The sequence below is a fragment of the Canis lupus genome, chromosome 15, assembly GCF_003254725.2.
Source record: "Canis lupus dingo isolate Sandy chromosome 15, ASM325472v2, whole genome shotgun sequence".
Classification (NCBI taxonomy): Eukaryota; Metazoa; Chordata; class Mammalia; order Carnivora; family Canidae; genus Canis; species Canis lupus.
In genome coordinates this window covers 46,398,691-46,417,762 of record NC_064257.1, presented here as the reverse complement: position 1 = coordinate 46,417,762, position 19,072 = coordinate 46,398,691, and the positions used below count along the sequence as shown (strand labels likewise).

The 19,072-nt window shown below is 37.8% G+C and overlaps 1 protein-coding gene across 10 annotated transcripts in view; it reads right to left on the bottom strand.

Moving 5' to 3' along the window:
• Positions 1–19,072, bottom strand: part of ARHGAP10 (Rho GTPase activating protein 10) — a 316,861-nt gene that overhangs the window by 21,290 nt on the left and 276,499 nt on the right. For all 10 annotated transcript variants that reach the window (XR_007402325.1, XM_025438802.2, XM_049094179.1 and 7 more), the window contains one exon: positions 4,984–5,143. Coding sequence is in view for 9 of the 10 variants with exons in the window: in XM_025438802.2 (XP_025294587.1) it covers positions 4,984–5,143 (160 nt within the window). In the remaining variant the exon portion in view is untranslated. The remainder of the gene's footprint in view (positions 1–4,983; positions 5,144–19,072) is intronic.

Below are 19,072 nucleotides of genomic sequence, written 5' to 3'. Positions count from 1 at the left end.
GGTGTGTGCCAAATTTCACAGAGATTTGTTAAAATTTTTAAGATGATTAATTTTCTGAACTTCACACAAATCACTCATGGTTTGTTGTGGTATACGAAGCCACAAATCAAACTTAAAGGGTACTGTGATAACCCCCAGCAAAATGTTTTCATCAACTTCCTAAAAAGCAATCATGGAATCAACAGTCGAGTAATTTAAAACGCCAAGTAGTTGTCTATGGGAAACCTCAAATTGTTCACACAATTTAAAGGAAGCAATTTCTTTCATTGGTGAGAATACACATGTTTACCAGTGAGTGTACACAACATCTATGGATTATATGCAGCACAAGGCTGTAAATGAGAGTGCGAGTCTACTGTCTAACGATTTCAAGCAATTAGCATCAAGTCTGGATAGGCAGCAATCTATTCCACAAAAGCAGCTCTGGGCAGCAACTGGGAAAGATACAGGTTAGGATTTTCTCAATATTCAGGATAAATTAAGCCAAGCTTCTCATCAGATGGGACACAAGGCTGACTGCCCTCCTGGCCTGCCAGAGCAGAGTGAGTCGTACCTTGGGATACCAACATTCCCAACTATGAAGAGCTATTCTATGATGCTGCCACCTTGAAGGTGGGAATGTGCTGGCTGAAAAGGAGGTGTTTCTTTTCATTTGAAATCTACAGGGGAAGCAGATAGCAATGGCAGATATTTCTTAAAAGATATTTCCTTTTGTGGCAGGGAACCTAAAAGGATTACTTGTCAAGAACCTGCTCCATCATTTACAATTGAAGAAATCTGTTTAGAGAAAACTACTTTATTGAAAAAAAAAATGACTTTGGAACATCTGAAATACCTTGACCTATGATGTAATGTCCTCCAAGGAGATTGAGCTAGCAATTCTCCACTGGCAATGAAGTCACCCATCACCTTACTGAGTGTACAGGTAAGTAATAGCTCCAGATTGATTGACTGCAATGAATAATACTCACAAGTCATAAACATCAGCAGAAACCCAAGAAATCCAATCTGCTGTATTGTTTTCTACCTGTCAGAGACTACAGCTGTATTTACACACTGCCTATATCAGAATCAGAATCTCGGCTGCTATAGTTTCTTCTGCAAATTTGCTTTCTAGTGGCTTGGGCATGGCATTTCTGTACAGCAGAGCACTGGGGTCCTAGGTGATCCGCACACATTCACCCATGTTTCAGGACATGAAATAAGGCAAGTGTAACTTTTGAAATGAAGAATCACTACCCTAGATTAGGACAGCCCAGGCACTTTTTTAAAGCCCTAGGTAGAGTTTAAATGACTCCACAGCAATTTTGGTTTCATTAAAAGAAATCTTAATCAGTTTTTATGCAAAGCATACAATAATACCGTACAGCTTGTGAGCAGAGATCATGGGTTAAAAAAAGAAACAAAAACACCACACAATGAAAACTACATTTACAAATGTTAAGGAAACAAAGAAAAATGTTATAAAGAGAAAATGGTGAGATTAATTCTGTAAAATTCCTGGAGGAAGAGTCGTTAATCTTTATAAGGATTAAGATGGACCAGAAACAAAACACAGTTGCTTAACAGACATTCAATGACATACAGAAATAAATGAGATTTCCAAAAGAAAAGCATTTTTATAAATACATATTTTATTTCCCATTTTTTTAATAATAAATTTATTTTTTATTGGTGTTCAATTTGCCAACATACAGAGTAACACCCAGTGCTCATCCCATCAAGTGCCCCCCTCAGTGCCTGTCACCTATTCAACCCCACCCCCCGCCCTCCTCCCCTTCCACCACCCCTAGTTCGTTTCCCAGAGTTAGGAGTCTTTATGTTCTGTCTCCCTTTCTGATATTTCCTACCCATTTCTTCTCCCTTCCCTTCTATTCCCTTTCACTATTATTTATATTCCCCAAATAAATGAGACCATATAATGTTTGTCCTTCTCCGATTGACTTATTTCACTCAGCATAATACCCTCCAGTTCCATCCACGTTGAAGCAAATGGTGGGTATTTGTCATTTCTAATGGCTGAGTAATATTCCATATCATACTTAAAGGATCTATCCAACAAGAGGACTTAACAATCCTCAATATATATGCCCCGAATGTGGGAGCTGCCAAATATTTCCCATTTTAGTAACTATGCCAAGATCACTAAAAAGTTCAGAGTTATAAAACTCAATTTCTATCATTAATAATTTTATAATATATCTTAGAGGGAAAAATAGTGTTATGGACTGAATGTCTGTGTCCCTCCAAAATTTATAGTTGAAACCCTACCTCCTCCCATGTGATGCTATTAGGAAGTGGGGCCTTTGGAAAGTAATTAGGATTCAATGATGTCATGAGAGTAGAATCCTCATGAATGGAATTAGGTGTCCTTATAAGACTCACAAAGTCAGCACTCCACATATCAGAAGCAGGCTCTCTCCAGAACCCAGCATGAGGACACCTTGGTCTTGCATATCTAACCTCCAGAACTGTAGGAAATAAATTTCTGTCATTTAAATGCCACTCAAAGTATTTCTGTTATCACAGCCTGAATGGACTAAAATACACAGATAGGCAGACAGGCAGATAGATATACATACACATATATCACTTTAATATCAGCTAACACTAAAAGGTAAATATTACCTAATAGTAGAAGGCAATATTTCCCCTATGTCCAGCATTGGGTACAGACAGAGAGACATTTAGAATTTTCCTGCAGACAACAGCACCAGAGAAAACTTCCTGAAAGTGGAAACTAAATTAGACCCTAAAGATAGGTCAGATTGCCTTGAGCAAAGAAAGAGGGAAGAATTTCAGGCAGAGTAAATCGAAGTATAGAAGAGTCACACAGGGGGACTTCGAGACAGCAAATATAGCATTTCAGAAGAGTTTAAAAAAAAAAAAAAGCAAGAAGAGATATCATCTATTCTAATTACACTCCTCAGGGAAGCTGTTTACAATCCATCCACACATGCCTGGAACCAGGGGATGAGAGGGTCATTTGTCTGTATCAGTAGCCTTCTGTTAGAAATGTGTACTTGGAGGCCGCTCCTCAAGCCTCAGGGTCACTCTAGGATAGGGCCCTGCAGTGGGGGGCATCATAAGCCCATCATATACCAAGCAATCTTGGTCTATGCTCAAGCTTGAGATATACTCACATGATAAACCTGGACAGAAATATGCTTACAAGGAAATCCTTCAAAGAATACTCAAGAAACATTCTATATATAATTAAGAGAAATATACATGCATTTTACCCATTGCACAAAGAAAAAAAACAAATTCTTGAAGTAGGAGAAAGTCTACATTATGACACAAATCTCCTTTCCAGACTTGCTTCAACTACTTATTTTTTCCCCTCCCTTTTTGGCCTCTCAGTGTTGGAGTGCCTTCATGACATTTTAAATTTTGTATGAATAGGAAACTGGGGAATTCACTCCTCATTTGATTTATGACCAAAAATATCAAGCTCTTCATGTTTCAGGCATGAACGTGCTATGAATTGAGCAGTGGCTATATCATGGCCTATAATGTCACTTTCCTACAGAACCACTCTAAAAGAAGTAGGACTAACTAAGCTGCTCTCCACTCTGATACATGCTTACTGAAAGAAATAATTAGAAATCTGGTTTTTGCTTAAACACATGCACACGTGCCCACACACACCCATGCAAATTTTACCCCCAGAGTGCACAGGATTAGATTCTAGGTTCCTATGTGACCACTGTCACGGGTGCTTGGAGTACTAAAGTGAAAAGAGAATTTCTATTCTGTAAAAAGAACAGTAAAAATGACAAGCATGTTTGAGTAATATGCAATTTAAGTCCATAATACACAGTCTTCAGCATAGAAATATACATATATGACAATCTTGGGGGGAAAAATCTCATCTGGAGAATGTTTCCATATTTTCAGTTTCATTTAGAGTTTCAGTTAGATTTTCAGAGTCTTTAGGTCACCCCCAAATTTTAGAATACCAAATTTCTCTCAGCCTCTTTTAATACTTAATAAGTTCATAATGATTTCATGTGAATCCAGCAGTAACTATAAAAAGCCAAGTAATGTGAGGAACACTTTCCAATTCCATTTAAAGTCCCAAGAATGCCCGGCTAGGGTCAGATGACATCATTATCTATGACTTATTTTAGGCAACTTTCATTTAAAAATTATATATTTTTAACTTTGAAGACAAGACGCCCAAATACTCGCAGGCTGAATTATAAATGTATTTTTGGATATAATTTGATTGACTAATCAAGTAATGGCATGTAATTATTAGTAGGGGTTTTTTGTTGTTGTTGTTTTTTTTTTGGTTTTCTGAGCATTTGTTTGAAATTTGAGCTCTTTTGATGTCCCAAACCACCACCAATCTGCATTTATTCCACAGCTTGGTCAGCCCAGAAAGCCAAACCATGTAGTCAGACCAGATCCATGATATTGTTTATATTAGGATTATTTGTCCTGATATACCTGAGCTGATCCACACACGCCTGTCACTAAACCAAACTGAGAAGATAAAAATCAGATATTTCGTCCATCAGTTGTCAAGTATGCAGGGTGCTATGGAGAAGATAGAGAATACTAGCATAAAGCTCTTGAAAATTCAAACAACTAAAATCTCATTCTACAGCTAGTTTCAAGAGTCACATGGATCACAACGCATGCCTTCTCCTATGTCTAAAAGTTTGCATTACAGTGAGAAAACACTCTGAGTATCCGAGTAGGAAAATAATGCATTTCCTTTGTGCAACACAAAATTGCCACAAATTAAACTTAAAACAGATTTACAGTAGCACCCATCCACATCGCCACATTGGGAACAAAGAGACACTTTCAAGAAAGACCTTTCTTACGGACCATCCTCCCTGAAGCTATCCCACTGATTAGGGAACAGACGTCCTTAGACCTCACATTTTAGTAGCCACTCGCCATGTGAACTTCAAAATGAAGGCCACGGCCCTCCTTTCCACAGCACCAAACAGAAGCACAGCTACTTACCCAGGGGATGCCCAGTCGCCAAAACTGCCCCCATCTGCGAGAAGGTGGTTTTTGTCTGGTCCAGGAGGCCTGTGGACAGCTGCAGTCATGGGTGATGGGGAGGAAAGTGAATCTAGATTACTGGTAGGGGTGTCCTCCTTAGTAAGGTTAGGACTGTCACCTAGGGAGGAAAAAACAGCATGAACTTCCAAGCACATACTCAAAAGAGTGAAAACAACTTCACTAATAATTATATGGCATCATTTGATCACTCAAATCAAATTAAATCCAAAATTACCTTTATAATTCACCCTGAGATTATTTGGGAGTCTTCTCTCCAAAGCTTTTGTTTTTGTTTTGAACCAAAGATGCTTAAACTAAATAATAGATAATACACAGTGAGGGGTGGTTTTCCCCACAAGAAAACACAATAATCCAAATCAGATCTGATGGAAGATAAGAACCTTAATGGCAGCCACAATGACTTCCTAATCTCTAAGGAGTGCAGCTATAAATCAGTGATAACTCCAAGAACAATTCAGAGCAGTACACCAGCCCCCTAAGTGATCAACATCTCACTTCTTTAAGACATTGCCAGTCACCACTTAGTGCGTAATAAATTCAACAACTCTAAAGGGACCTTGTCTTCTGAACCAGTGTCTTGGATTATAACATAATAGCCCAATTTATTAAAATCCCAGACATAGAGAAACTTCCCTATACCCCAGCCACAAACAGCTTCTAGCTGATGAAACCTTCATTTTTTTCTGAGTCCAAGGTCCTAGAAAAAGATATGCATGAACGCCAGGAATAGCAAGAAACTTGCTCTCAGAAAACCATATGAGATGGATTTCAATTCTACTAATAATGAAGCACAAGAGGAATTCTGGGCTCTGATTAAGCTAGATCCCAAGATGCTAACCTTGAAAATTGATTGTATGAGACAATTCTTATTTAACTCTGACCCAGCTTACAATTCAGGCTAAAAGAGAGAATCTTAGAAATGGAGATCTAGAGAAGTTCAATTCAGGAAAGTAGGAGTTACAGATGGTGGTGATGGCTGGAAAAAGGAATTCTTTATGGGGATAGTTAGGAGGAACTACCAGGATGATCGTGGGCAGAAGATTCTGGTAGAGGAGAGTTTTCTGAGCTTTTTCTTTCCTTAAGTGTGTCGTTGGGGAAGGTGAGAGATAAGTTGGAACAAGAGATGAATGCAACTTCTGTGGGCTGATCTAAGTGTCCCTGTAAAGCCCTGCTTGGTGCCCATTTGCAAATGTGCAATCTAGAATACTGTATGATTCCTCTTTTGGTGAAGTCACTTTTTCCACAGCCCTTCACCACAAAAGTGTTTAGCTAATTGGAGTAACTCAGCCTCAAATACCTGGGCCAGGTTTCAGACAAATAAACCATAAACCATTGATAGACCACTATGATTTCCTTTTGATTTGTTTTCATCCGGGACACAGTCCACTTTGAAACTGAGGCTACTTCTCCTCCTGTGTCTGGATAATTCAGATACATCCAGTTCTGTTCTGTAAATATGCTCAAGAATAGGAGGCTGGAGCTCCAGCTTCCCCAGGAACTCCTGAACATGTACCTGTATAACAGCTGTCAAATTGGGGCTTGGCTAGAAGTAGCAAAATATGATCAGCTCTGAAGCAGAACCTCAACAGTGAGTCAGACGCAAGCAGCTTCCTGGCTTCAGGAGGCTGGATCCCAGCCCTCTGCTCTCTGGGCCTCATGCCCTGTCTCTAGGGCAGGGCATGACATAGCAAAAACAGCAAATGAGAGTCTGGGACCAGTTATTCCCTGACTCATTCCTACAAGGAGAAACCTTTCAATGAGAAGCAACTTTGGGGAAGTGGAAAGCAAAGGTCTAATGTTACTTCCAAAAGATGCTTGAAATGTTTTTACCACCAGATACACTAGCTCATCCACATTGCCTCAAATCCTTTTCCCAAGCAGACTGACACAGCACAAACGGTCATTCAGCATATTAAATCACATTCTATTACGAGAACAACTCTCTCCTCTCCTGCCAAACAGTAGCGATGTGAACCCTCAAGTGAAAAGAGAAAAGAATATTGGCAGAAGGGAACAAGTTTACACAAACTGATCAAATGAAGAGATACCTCACCCTACTTTCTGTGCACACAGATTTCCTTTCTCTTTCCCTGTTCCGGAATGAGCTTATCTACTTGAGAATCACTGAATTCGAGGAAACCGGCACAGAACATCTCAGGCACATAAACATTAAATACTTATGACCATTTCTGAAATGTTAGTTCCCCCAAATCAAACGTTTTAACTAGTATGAAAATAATAAAACTTTTTCCAAAAAAACTCTATGTCCAGTGATTTCTGGACATAAGATTTTAAATCCTATGAAACTGATTTGTGCCTGAGAATTAAAGTCGGATACTCTCACCATTTCTCACCTTCCATTTCTTTAGAGCGTCACACAACCTCCCCGTAGGCGCTACCCTTTCACAGGCACCTACAGAAGATCACCTGTGAGTAACAAGGCTGTTCCGGTAAGAGAGCAGAAATGGTGCTGAAGGACTTTCATTATGAACAGACTCCCAGAGAAGAAACTCACTAGAAATAGAACTACCACCACCTAGAAGAGAAAATGATTTCTTCACAGCATCCAGCTTAATTTCCCACCTTCTCCACAAAGTACCTGCCAGCTGTCTGTTCTTCCTCTTTTCTCCCACAACGAGAAGCAGCAAGCAAGATTGTATTCACTATCATCTAATGGTTTCATGACCTGGTTTGAATTTCCTCGTTTCCATTATGCATTTTTTGAGGGCGGAGACCAGGCCTCCGTCTTGGTAATCCTTGGAGAACATAATGCAGAGCCAGGCAAACAAGGAATCTTCAAGAAGTACTGTGGACTAACTGCCACGTGAAATATGAATATGGAAAGCCACTGCCTCTAGGAACTAAGGCAGAGGAAAAAAATCTACAAACCTCAAAAGTATTGTTACAAAATCTGCATGCAGTTTCCGATTATCATCCTCTCCCCTTTCGAGCCACAAGTATCTTTCACCCTCTTTATTCAATCAACAAAGATTTACTAAGACTCTATTTATGAACAAGGCACATCACAGCTGCTGAGTTCTAAAGATGAAGAATTAGTCCCTAACTCGAAGGTGCTCACAGGACAGCACAGAGGATAAGGAAGATAAAGACAAACACAGCAGAAGGTGCTGTCAGCCATACCACGATAGTATAAAGCAGCTTTGAGACCCAGAGAAGGAAGTTTTCAAACCTGCCACTGGTGGAGGGAGAAAGATGTGGGAGTCAGTCAACAGGAAAAGGAAGAAATTATTGTCAAACTTGCACCCCAATAGAGTAAATATGATGGTTGAAAACACAGAAACAAGAGAGAATGTGGCAGTTTCCAGAGCCATGGGTAGCTGGATGTGGCTAGAAAATAAGGTGGGAAATAAGAGTACAAAGTGGGGTGATATATAAAACATTATGGTATCTGACTTTGTTCGACAGGCATTGGGACATTATTGCAGGGATGAAGCACTAAAGTGACATGATCCAGAGAATGAATTCAAGAGATATTCATTAACACAGTCACTAGAACTCCGTGAATAAAGATGAACGGTGAGAGAGGAACCTAAGATGACCCTTAAGTTCTTGGCTCAGGCAACTAGGCAAATGGTAGAATTATTAATTGAAATAGGGAATAAAAAGCAAGGAACAAATCGAGCATGGGAGATAATAAGACCAAGGGTAGACATCTTAGGCTACAGGTGTCAAGAAAGTCTGGTGAAAATACCCAGAGGAGAGCTGGTTATACAAACCCTGAGCTCAGGAAAGAAGTCAGGAACAGTTTTTTTTGGTTTGACAGTCATGTAGGTAGAAATCATTGCACTGGATGGAGAAAACAAAGGAAAAGATAGAGAAATGTAAAAGAACCTTGGAGGAACCTCAGATGTAAGGAGCAGGCTTCTACTTAAGGCAAGATTCTTGGTGGTGGGGGCGGGGATTGTTGCTCTTGTTACTAACGATAAATATGAAAAAGTAAATTTTGCAAATATTTAGGATTCCCACAAAGGCACATATTTTCATAAAAAAATTGGGCAAATACCATGCAGGAGGACATGCCTTTCAATGATGACTACTACATTCACTATTTAGATTGATGCTTTTTTTTTTTATGACTGAGTACCTGAACAAGTGTTTTATTTTCATGATAGACTAAAACTTCAAAGGCTGGCAGAAAATTAGGGCAAGAAGAGGAAACAAGAACTTGATAGGTCTACCATATCTGATAATCTGAAGATGTTCGTCTCCTTAATTTTAACAGACAGATAGGCTTTTACACTAATAGTTGAACTTTCTTGTTCTGATGATGACAAATGACTCTATTCATCTCTGGTCATTTCACATAAGTAGTAGTGCTTCTTAATTGTTGGAGGGAACAGGCGTTGAGTTTGCCCTTCCCTTTCATTCATTTCCTCTCATCTTCCTATTGAATATACTTCCTAATTGTTAAGATATCAGGGATAGTCCCCTCTAAATTTCTTACCTGCTGTTTTCCACATTAGCCTAAAATGTTTGCATTCAATTAGGGAACCACAGAAGTTTTCGGTTATTCTTCAGAAATGAACTGTCTCTACAGCAGCAAGAAGATTCCATGTTTTTCTTTCTTAAACATCCTGGTTTATGTATTAGCAGAAGTAAAGAAGAAAAGGAAAAGGAGGCAAAAAAAGGAAAGAAAAGAGCATATAAAGAATGCTCTTCTTTAAAAGATCCATTGTACTAACTGAACTTCATTCTAGTGAGCCTCACAGTTGCTCATTTGGGTTCACTGGAAGGCAACTGCAGACCACTAGTGCAGCTCCTATGGCACAGGTCAGCATAATCATAGGTACTCCTAAATATCAAACAGTTCATCAATAGAATCAAAGAAGCATTTACTGACAATAATGTAACTACACTTAAAACACCATAGTAACACTTTTACAATAAAGGCCAGACAAAGATTTCCAATTAAGTGGGGAATGAAATTTTAAGTGGAAACCTGTCCCATCCCACATATGCTGCCACCAGTACCACCAACAAAATGATAAAATGACATTTTAAAAATAAAAAGATACAGCTGCACTCAAAATTTTGTTAAACCTATCTGTGAAACAGAAAGGGAACATAGTTTCAGAGCTCAGTGGGAGCATAAGCCAAAGGACTACCAACTCCAGGACCTATAGAAATCAGCAGAACCAGACAGACATTTAAATACTGTGGTATCTCAAGTACAACATATCTATAATATACCAGGCGGAGAGCAGGGGGCTAGAGCTAGGCTCTCCATGTGGAACTGGGGGTTGGGAGATGCTCTCCACATGAAATGAAAGCTAAAAGTCTATGACTGAGTTCCCCAATTGCCTGGGAAACTAGATTTGACATGCCTACTCCTCCTATCCCCAGTATGTGATTTATGAGCCGGAATAATAAGACCTGGGTCTGAACTAAAGCACTTAGGTTGAGGCAAGAGCCAAAGAGGCAGTAGAAAAAAGGTAGAGAGAGGAGGTTCCAACTCACCATAGCCATGAGTACACACATAAAACCCTCCTTCATGATAGAATTAAACAATTTCTAAACACAAAGAAAACTAAGATAGCAAACTCAACAAATAAAAAATTCATATATTTAGAGATTTTTAAGATAGAATGAAAGTGAAATTGCCAATATCCAAGTCCCAAAAGAAGAAATAAACTGAGAAAAATTTAAAGAAATAACAGCTAGCTTCTTAAAATTAAAGAACTTCAGAGACCTCAATCCAAAGAACTCAGAGTGCCAAACAAGGGAATAAAGAAATATTCTACAATGGAAAGACATGCTTACGGATTGGAAGAACAAATATTGTTAAAATGTCTATACTTAACCAAACCAATCTATAGATTCAATGCAATCCCTATCAAAATACCACAAAACTGGGATGCCTGGGTGGCTTAGCGGTTATGCGCCTGCCTTCAGCTCAGGGAGTGATCCTGGAGTCCCGGGATCAAGTCCCAGGATTGAGTCCCACATCGGGCTTCCTGCATGGAGCCTGCTTCTCCCTCTGCATCTCTGCCCCACCACCCCCCTCATAAATAAATAAAATCTTTTTAAAAAAATACCACAGAACTATAACAATCCTAAAATTTGTATGGAACCATAAAAGATCCCAAATAGACAAAGCAGTCTTGAAAAGGAAAATAAAAAGCTGGAGGCATCACAATTCCAGACTTTAAGTTACATTACAAAACTGTAATAACCAAAAAGTACGGTACTGGCACAGAAATAGGCACATAGATCAATACAATGATATAGAAAAGCCAGAAATAAGCCCACAATTATATAGTCAATTAATCTTTGACAAAGCAGGAAAGAATATCCAAAGGGTAAAAGACAATCTCTTCAACAAATGGTGCTGGAACCCTGGACAGCAACATGCAAAAGAAAGAAACTAGACCACTTTCTTACACCATACACAAAAATAAATTCAAAATGGATTAAAGACCTAAATGTGAGACCTGAAAACATAAAAATCCTAGAAGAAAACACAGGCAGTAACTTTTTTGACATTGGTCAGAGCAACTTTTTTCTAATTATGTCTCCTGAGGCAAGGGAAACAAAAGCAAAAATAAACTATTGGGACTACATAAAAATAAAAAGTTTCTGCACAGTGAAGGAAATAATCAACAAAACTAAAAGGCACCCTACAGAATGGGAGAAGATATTTGCAAATGACATATCCAGTAAAGGCTTAGTATCTAAAATATATAAAGAACTTTTAAAATTCAACACCCAAAAAACAAATAATATATTTTAAAATGAGCAGAGAACATTAAACAGACATTTCTCCAAAGAAGATACCCAGATGGCCAACAGATACATGAATAGATGTTCATCATCACTACTCATCAGGGAGATGCAAATCAAAGCTACAATAAGATATCACCTCATACTTGTCAGAATGGCTAAACTCAACAAGACAAAAAACAACAGGTGTTGGTGAGGATGTGAAGAAAGGGGGAATACTCCTGAACTGCTGGTATGAATGTAAACTGGGGTAGCTGTGGAAAATAGTATGGAGATTCCTCAAAAAGTTAAAAACTGAACTACCCCATGATCCACCAATCACACTACTCTGTAGTTACCCAAAGAACACAAAAACACTAATTTAAAGGGATACATGTATATTCCTATATTCATAGTAACAGTATTTACAATAGGCAAGATATGGAAGCAGTCCAAGGGTCCACGGACTGATGAATGGATAAAGAGGTGTGTGTGTGTGTGTGTGTGTGTGTGTGTACAGTGGTTACACTGGGGGGTGGGGTGGAGGGACAAACCAAGAAATGGACTCTTAACTATAGCAAACAAACTGATAATTACCAGGTGGGAGATGGGGGTATGGGTGAAATAAGTGATGGGGATTAAGGAGGGCACCTATGATAAGCACCTGGTGATGTATGGAATTCCTGAATCACTGTACTGTACACCTGAAACTAATATAACACTGCATGTTAACTGGAATTAAAATAAGAACTTAAAAATAGTAAGAAAGAAAGAAAAAATATTGCATATAAAATACATTATGCAAAATTTGAGAATATCCAATATAAAGAGAAAAACAAAAAGCCTCCTGATAGAGCAGACCATACAAAAAAAAAAAAAAAAAAAACTAGACTGACATCAGAGTTCTCAACAGCAACTCTGAATGCATAATAATGAAGTAATATTTTAAAGTATTAAAGAATTTTGAGCAAAGAATTATATATTCAAAATTCCAAACTGCCATTCAAATGTGAAACCATATTAATATTATTAGACGTAAAAATACATGCGGTTTGCCATACAAAGAACTACAATGATAACACTCTCAAAGAAAATAATCAAGTGTTTAAATAAAAGAACATGGAATGTTCAACAAACTTTATAATGTCTATTGTTATCTTCTAAAAACTCTAGAACAAAAGGAAAGGTAAAAACATAATGAAAATGATCCAGAACCAAAATTCTGGGAAATATCAACATGGTGGGGGAAGGTAGCCCAGAGGCAGAGGAGAGTGCATTAAATTATTTGTCTTATTAAAGGGGGGAGAGAAACATATAATTAAGTTTAAGAAATCAAGAAATAAATAAGATTATACATTCCAATATAAGAGTAATCACCTTAGGAACAAAAATGGAATATTGGAAACACAAGAACATTTGATTTTTGAAGAAAAAGCAAGAACAAAACCTACCAAAGTTTATTAAATAAAAAATATAAAATGACAGATGTCCTAACATAATGATAAATACAATATTATAAATGTCTTAAACTCAACAGTCAAAAGGCAGTGACTTTCCATATGTATTTCTTAAATCCAACAATATGTTTACTACCAAAAAAGCTTTAAAAAAGGCTGAAGGTAAAAGAAAATCAGCAGATAATTAAGATTATGATCTTAACAAACTGAGAGACGGTCATTTTATACTGATAAAGATGATCTAATGAGAAGATAAGCACCTAATGATACAGCCTCAAGCAACAAGTAGAACTGTTAAGGAAAAAATAGAAAAATCAACATCTGTAATTGGAGACTTAAACACACTCCTCTCAGATACTATCAGGCAGGCCAAAACACACATACACACACACAGATATCTATCGTCAACAATACAAAGGTGATCTCTCTCTCTCCCTCTCTCTCTCTCTCTCACACACACACACACACACACAAATTTTGCAATAAGATACATATTTTTCAAGAACACATAGAATAAAAAAAAAAAGAACACATAGAATAAAAACAATAACAACAAGGCAGAAACAGACCCATGAATACAGAGAACAAACTGATGGTTGCCAGAAGAGAGAAGGGTAAGAGGACAAAATGAGTGAAGGGGAGTTGGGGGCTCAGGCTTCTGGTTATGGAATGAATAAGTCACAAGGATGAAAGGCACAGCATAGGGAATATAGTCCATGATATTGTGATAACATTGTATGGTGACAAATGGGAGCTACACTTGTGGTAAGTAGCATAATGTAGAGACCTGTGGAATTACTAAGTTATACATCTGAAACTAATGTAATATTGTGTGTCAATGACACTTCAATAAAAAAAAAAGAACACAATATTCTTGAAGGAAGATTAAAATCTTGAATATCAAAGAATACATACTGTCTACTAAGAGCAAAATCACAAACTATAACTTCATTTAAAAAGTACAGATTTTACAATTTCCATATGCTGGCACACTAAATATGGTTAAAAAGAAAATCATAATGGAAATTTCAAAAGATTAATAAAAATATTTCATGTCAAAATTTGTGAAACTCAGCAAGACAATACCAAAGAGAACTTTACAGCTCTAAAATATTTATTGGAAAACAAAAAAGGTTATGAATATTTTTATGCCATATTTAAATAGACAATTATCCAAAATACTGATAGTCAAACAATAGTCACCATGACTGTTTAAATGATCAAATTAAATTTAGTTAGGGTAAACTCTCAATAAAACTAGAATTTACTGAAATATATTTGATGTATTTTTTTTATTTTGGTACATGACTCAAGGGGAACTGCTTGTATATTATAATTAGTAAACACAAACTACATCATAAAGTAAAATGTTAATATTCATAACTATTATTATTAATATTTATTGGCATTAAGTGTGTCAGGGTGGCGGGGGGATCTCCGAAATCACAGTAGAAACTCATGAGAAAATGTGATTTGACAAATAAAATCTCACCCTAAGTACAGAGGAAAAAGGTCTCAAGACTAAACATGATCTATTATACTTTTAAAGGGTGATTTCAACGAAAACTAGGTGGATTCTTTCAGCAGCAGGGAGTGAACAAAGCTGTAGGATTACCCTGGGTCCATCCTCCTGCCTTTCTGTGTTCTCCATCTTTTATAATAGGGCTACCCAATAATCACCACTATAGTCTTGCTGAGAGTATTTTGACTTCTTTGCCCAACTGGTGTGTCTTCTCTAATGACACTGTACCCAAGAAAGACTTGTGCACCAAACACTGAGGCTTTAATGACCTGACTAAAGCCACAGAGGGCTGGGCAGGTGGGAAAGAGAGAAAGGTTATCCTCAAGAATCAACATCTGTCACAGTAGCAGACAGATGAGAGCTCTGGGAATGAAGATGGGGTGAGACTGCAAGTCGGAGCAAATAATGAAATGCTGCAGTAGGAAGAGAGTTTCATTTGTTTGTTTTGCTAACTTATATAAGCCTGTTCAAAACACAACCTTTGAACAAAGCAGGAAATACTCATGCTGCCCTAGTTTCCACCATGTGGCAGATATTATGACATCAATAAAATCTCTTCTGAGCCATAGCCATTTTTCCTCATGTTACCCAAGACGTCAAGTGTACTGAAAAGGAGAGGGGTGCCCCATATCAAATACAGTACTCTCAAATTCATTTCCTATAGTTTCTGACATAACTTCTACTTCGTGAAAGTCAAGTCTGAGTCACTATATTTTACCACATCAAAAACCAGACAACAAATATGGAAGTGACTGGTTTAAATAAAGCTAAATATGTTCAGGAACTGGTGACAAACTTCAGATATATGAAACAGTAGGAAGAAAATATTTTTCCACTGATTTCCATAAAGATGAGAAGGGGACCAACAATGGAATTTGAAGGCAAACAGAGATCAAAGAATTCATTAAGGATCCAGTGCACAGGAATAGTAACGTGCATTAAGCAGGGCTATTCCCGGAAATGTGTTTAATACAGGTTTAAACTCTGCTACTTAACTCATGAGAAAAGGAGACATCCTAGAATTATCATGCTGGATCACAACAATAACCCATCTAGGATAGAATTCTACTTTTCACAAGGACATCCAAGGACAACGCAGTTGTCCATGGCCTAACACTTTCCAATTCTTAGATGTACATCATAATGCCTATTTGCTTTCAGACTATAGGGTGAGATTACTGCAGACAGTGAAATACTCAAGAGTTCCACCTCTGAGTAAGGAGCATGACTTCCAGAACAGCTGACTACTCGTGACTTTTCCAAAGGCAGGATTACAGTTTCATCCAGTGTTTCGTTTTTGCATTTCTTATCCTCAGCACTAGCATTCCCATAATTATTGACTTACTGACGTGACAATGGCCAGACAGCCAAATTTACCATGAGAATGAAGAAAATGGAAAAAGGCCATTCACTCAAACAACAGAGAACAGCCAGTCTTGCCTAGGTGGATTGCCTAACGGTGGTTTCATCCAAGTAGCCCACACTTTGGTTGCCAAAGAAAAGTGAACAGCCTTGTTTCTTCACAACCTACTCAGATGCCTGGCTGGGCCAGAACTTCAAGGATTTCTATGACCTTCTCTAACTGGAAGCTGTGGTATACAAACAGGACTGACGCAAAGCAGAGCAGTCCGTGAGAAGCATGGCTGGGAAGGGTCATGGTCAGATTCAACACCCAATTAACAACTAACAAGCCAAAGAAAACCTGGCACTCCCTTCACATCTTCCCATATGCCAGTCTCCTGCACCCAAAACAGCCAAAGAACTGAGACAATTTGCTTTATGAAGCACTATCAATAGTGGCATTAAATAGGCAAGAGCTACAGAAAGAAAAAGCACTAAGCGAGACAAAAATTAAAGTTGATAATCTTTTTCAGGCCAGATATTTATTCTTATCCTCTCCTCGAAACATCAGACAGGATAATTACATCATACCATCTTATACATTAGCTTTCCTTAACTGGAAAAGTAGACACACAGAAACACACACACACACAGAGTTCCTTTTTTAAAAAATTAGAATAATCAAGATAGGCTAGGAAAACTCAAAGTTTGACTTTCAAATTGAACTTGTAAAATTCCTAAGGTAATTGGATATCTTTTTTTAAAAAAGCAAATCCAACCCTACCACTCAAAGGGATTTCTTCTTAACTGTCCATAGAGTAGTAGGTGGTAAATGATTACTGTTGGAAAACAGTCTAGATTCTTTGATCAGAAAATCTTCCCTAGTCTTACATTAGGGAAAAAAAGGGAAGGAGGCATAAGAAATTAACCCTGCCAAATGCCCATTAAGGAAAGAAAGCTAATTGTGTTTCTCAGCGGTGGGAGGTACAGTGAGACAGGTTATAATTACCAAGTGGAAGGAAAGGTTCCTAAAGTCCCACTTACTCAATTCTCAGTTCTGCTACAAGTTAAAGCAACGTCATGCTGGGTAGGGGGCAAGATGTCCCAGTTCCTCTATTTCATTTTGCCCTCATCTAACAAGACAAACGATAATGGGAACCTTAATGAAGCTAAATAACATGCAGATTAATGACAGTCAGTGGCTAAATGAGAATAATCCACTTGGGTATTACAATTTCTTTATCTGAAATCCTGTCTACGAAAGGTTATCTCAATAGAATAGCCTCCTACTCCCAATCCCAAAAGCACAACAAAACAAAAGTACATATAGATATGCATCTGCCAAAACACTTGTATAAGAGGGAAAAAGGCAATTCCCCAACTACCAATTAAAGCATCACATTTAGGCACAAGAAGATGTAATGAAGTTGCCATAAAATTATTAAGCAAATTTTATTTTCTATTGCCTCAAGATTTAAAAACTTAAGGATGATGCTTGCCCCAAAACCTACTACACAGCCTAGATGTACCTAGATGTGTATGCCAGGAGAAGTTGATGAAGGAATCCGTGGTGTTAATATCACACGACATAAAACATAAAACCCCATTATAACATTATAGCACAGCTAATAGGCATTAGGTTACAACTCCGGGAACCACCTCTACTACTTGCAAAGGTCGATGGAAGTCTGTAGCAATTCAATTATAAAGTGAGTAAGACCGGTTCAGTTGCAATGTCAATAGAAGTCAAAGCAAATTGCTTTACTCTGTAAAACAAAGAGCATTTTTACACCATCATCACAGTCCTGAAGTATTATTTACAGACTCAGTTTTCTGCCTGCATAAACAAATAAAAAATATAACAACCGTGTACTATTATCCTTAGAACCAAAAAGTAATCAGAAACTGAATCAAACTGTCTTCCATAAACTTCTGAGGAAGGCTGACACTTTGACAGCTCAGGAGATTTAGATCACTGCTCAGAACACAAACTCCAGTCCAGCTGAGACAATGAGGGCTTCTGGACTCCTAGCTATTTACCTGTCCTCCTCCCCTGCCATTCTCACCTAAGGAATGTTAATTATCATCAAATGCCGGATTAAGATACTAGAAACCAATATGCCTAGGTATTAAGCTTGACAGAAATAAAAGACTGAGTTACGCTTTCTTTGAAAGTATGCCTTATATGAAAATATATTTGAAGCCCTCTACTTCATACATCAGACCCTCAAAAAAAAAATAAGCTAAAACTGTTGAGTGTTTACAAAATATTGGGTGATTTACAACTATTCACTCATTTGTTCTTGGTAAATTTTATCATCAAATTTTACTGCCCCAAACTCTAGGCTTAGAGGAGAACTTGCCATGATCATAAAAGGAAAAGCACAAGGCTTAAAATTCAGATCACTTTAAATCCAAACTTGACCACAAACAATTCCACCAGTCAATAAAACTCTTCACTACCTAAGTCTTCCCAGTGATGGTGATCCCCAAAATGCTTGGCTCACAGCGTGGCTCTGAGAGACCAGCCCAGGTAGAAGGTGAAAGATATGTTAAATCAAACAGGAAACCACTAACCACTCTCAATAAGGCACCAGTGAAGTCTGTCCAAGCCAACTCACACCCGAGGGGCTGAAGACGCTTCTTGCTAGGTAGGGATCTGCTTCATTCTTCCCATGTTGAATCTTAAATTTACACTCAACACACCAAACACCAAGCACAGCTTGCATCTGTGTTAAGCTGAAACTTTTGTAACTTAAATACACAGATATTCATGTGACGTACGTGTATTCATTTGTGTTCATAAGTAAGTACGTGTCCATGTAACAATACTGTGTATGAGAATAATATGTACATACGTATTTAACAAATGATGCTTGTGTATAATAAATAATGTGTGTGTATTTAACAATATAGGAAAAACTATAACCAGTGTCAGACTGATAAATATCCTTCCAGATTTATTTCTCACCTTATACATTTCTTT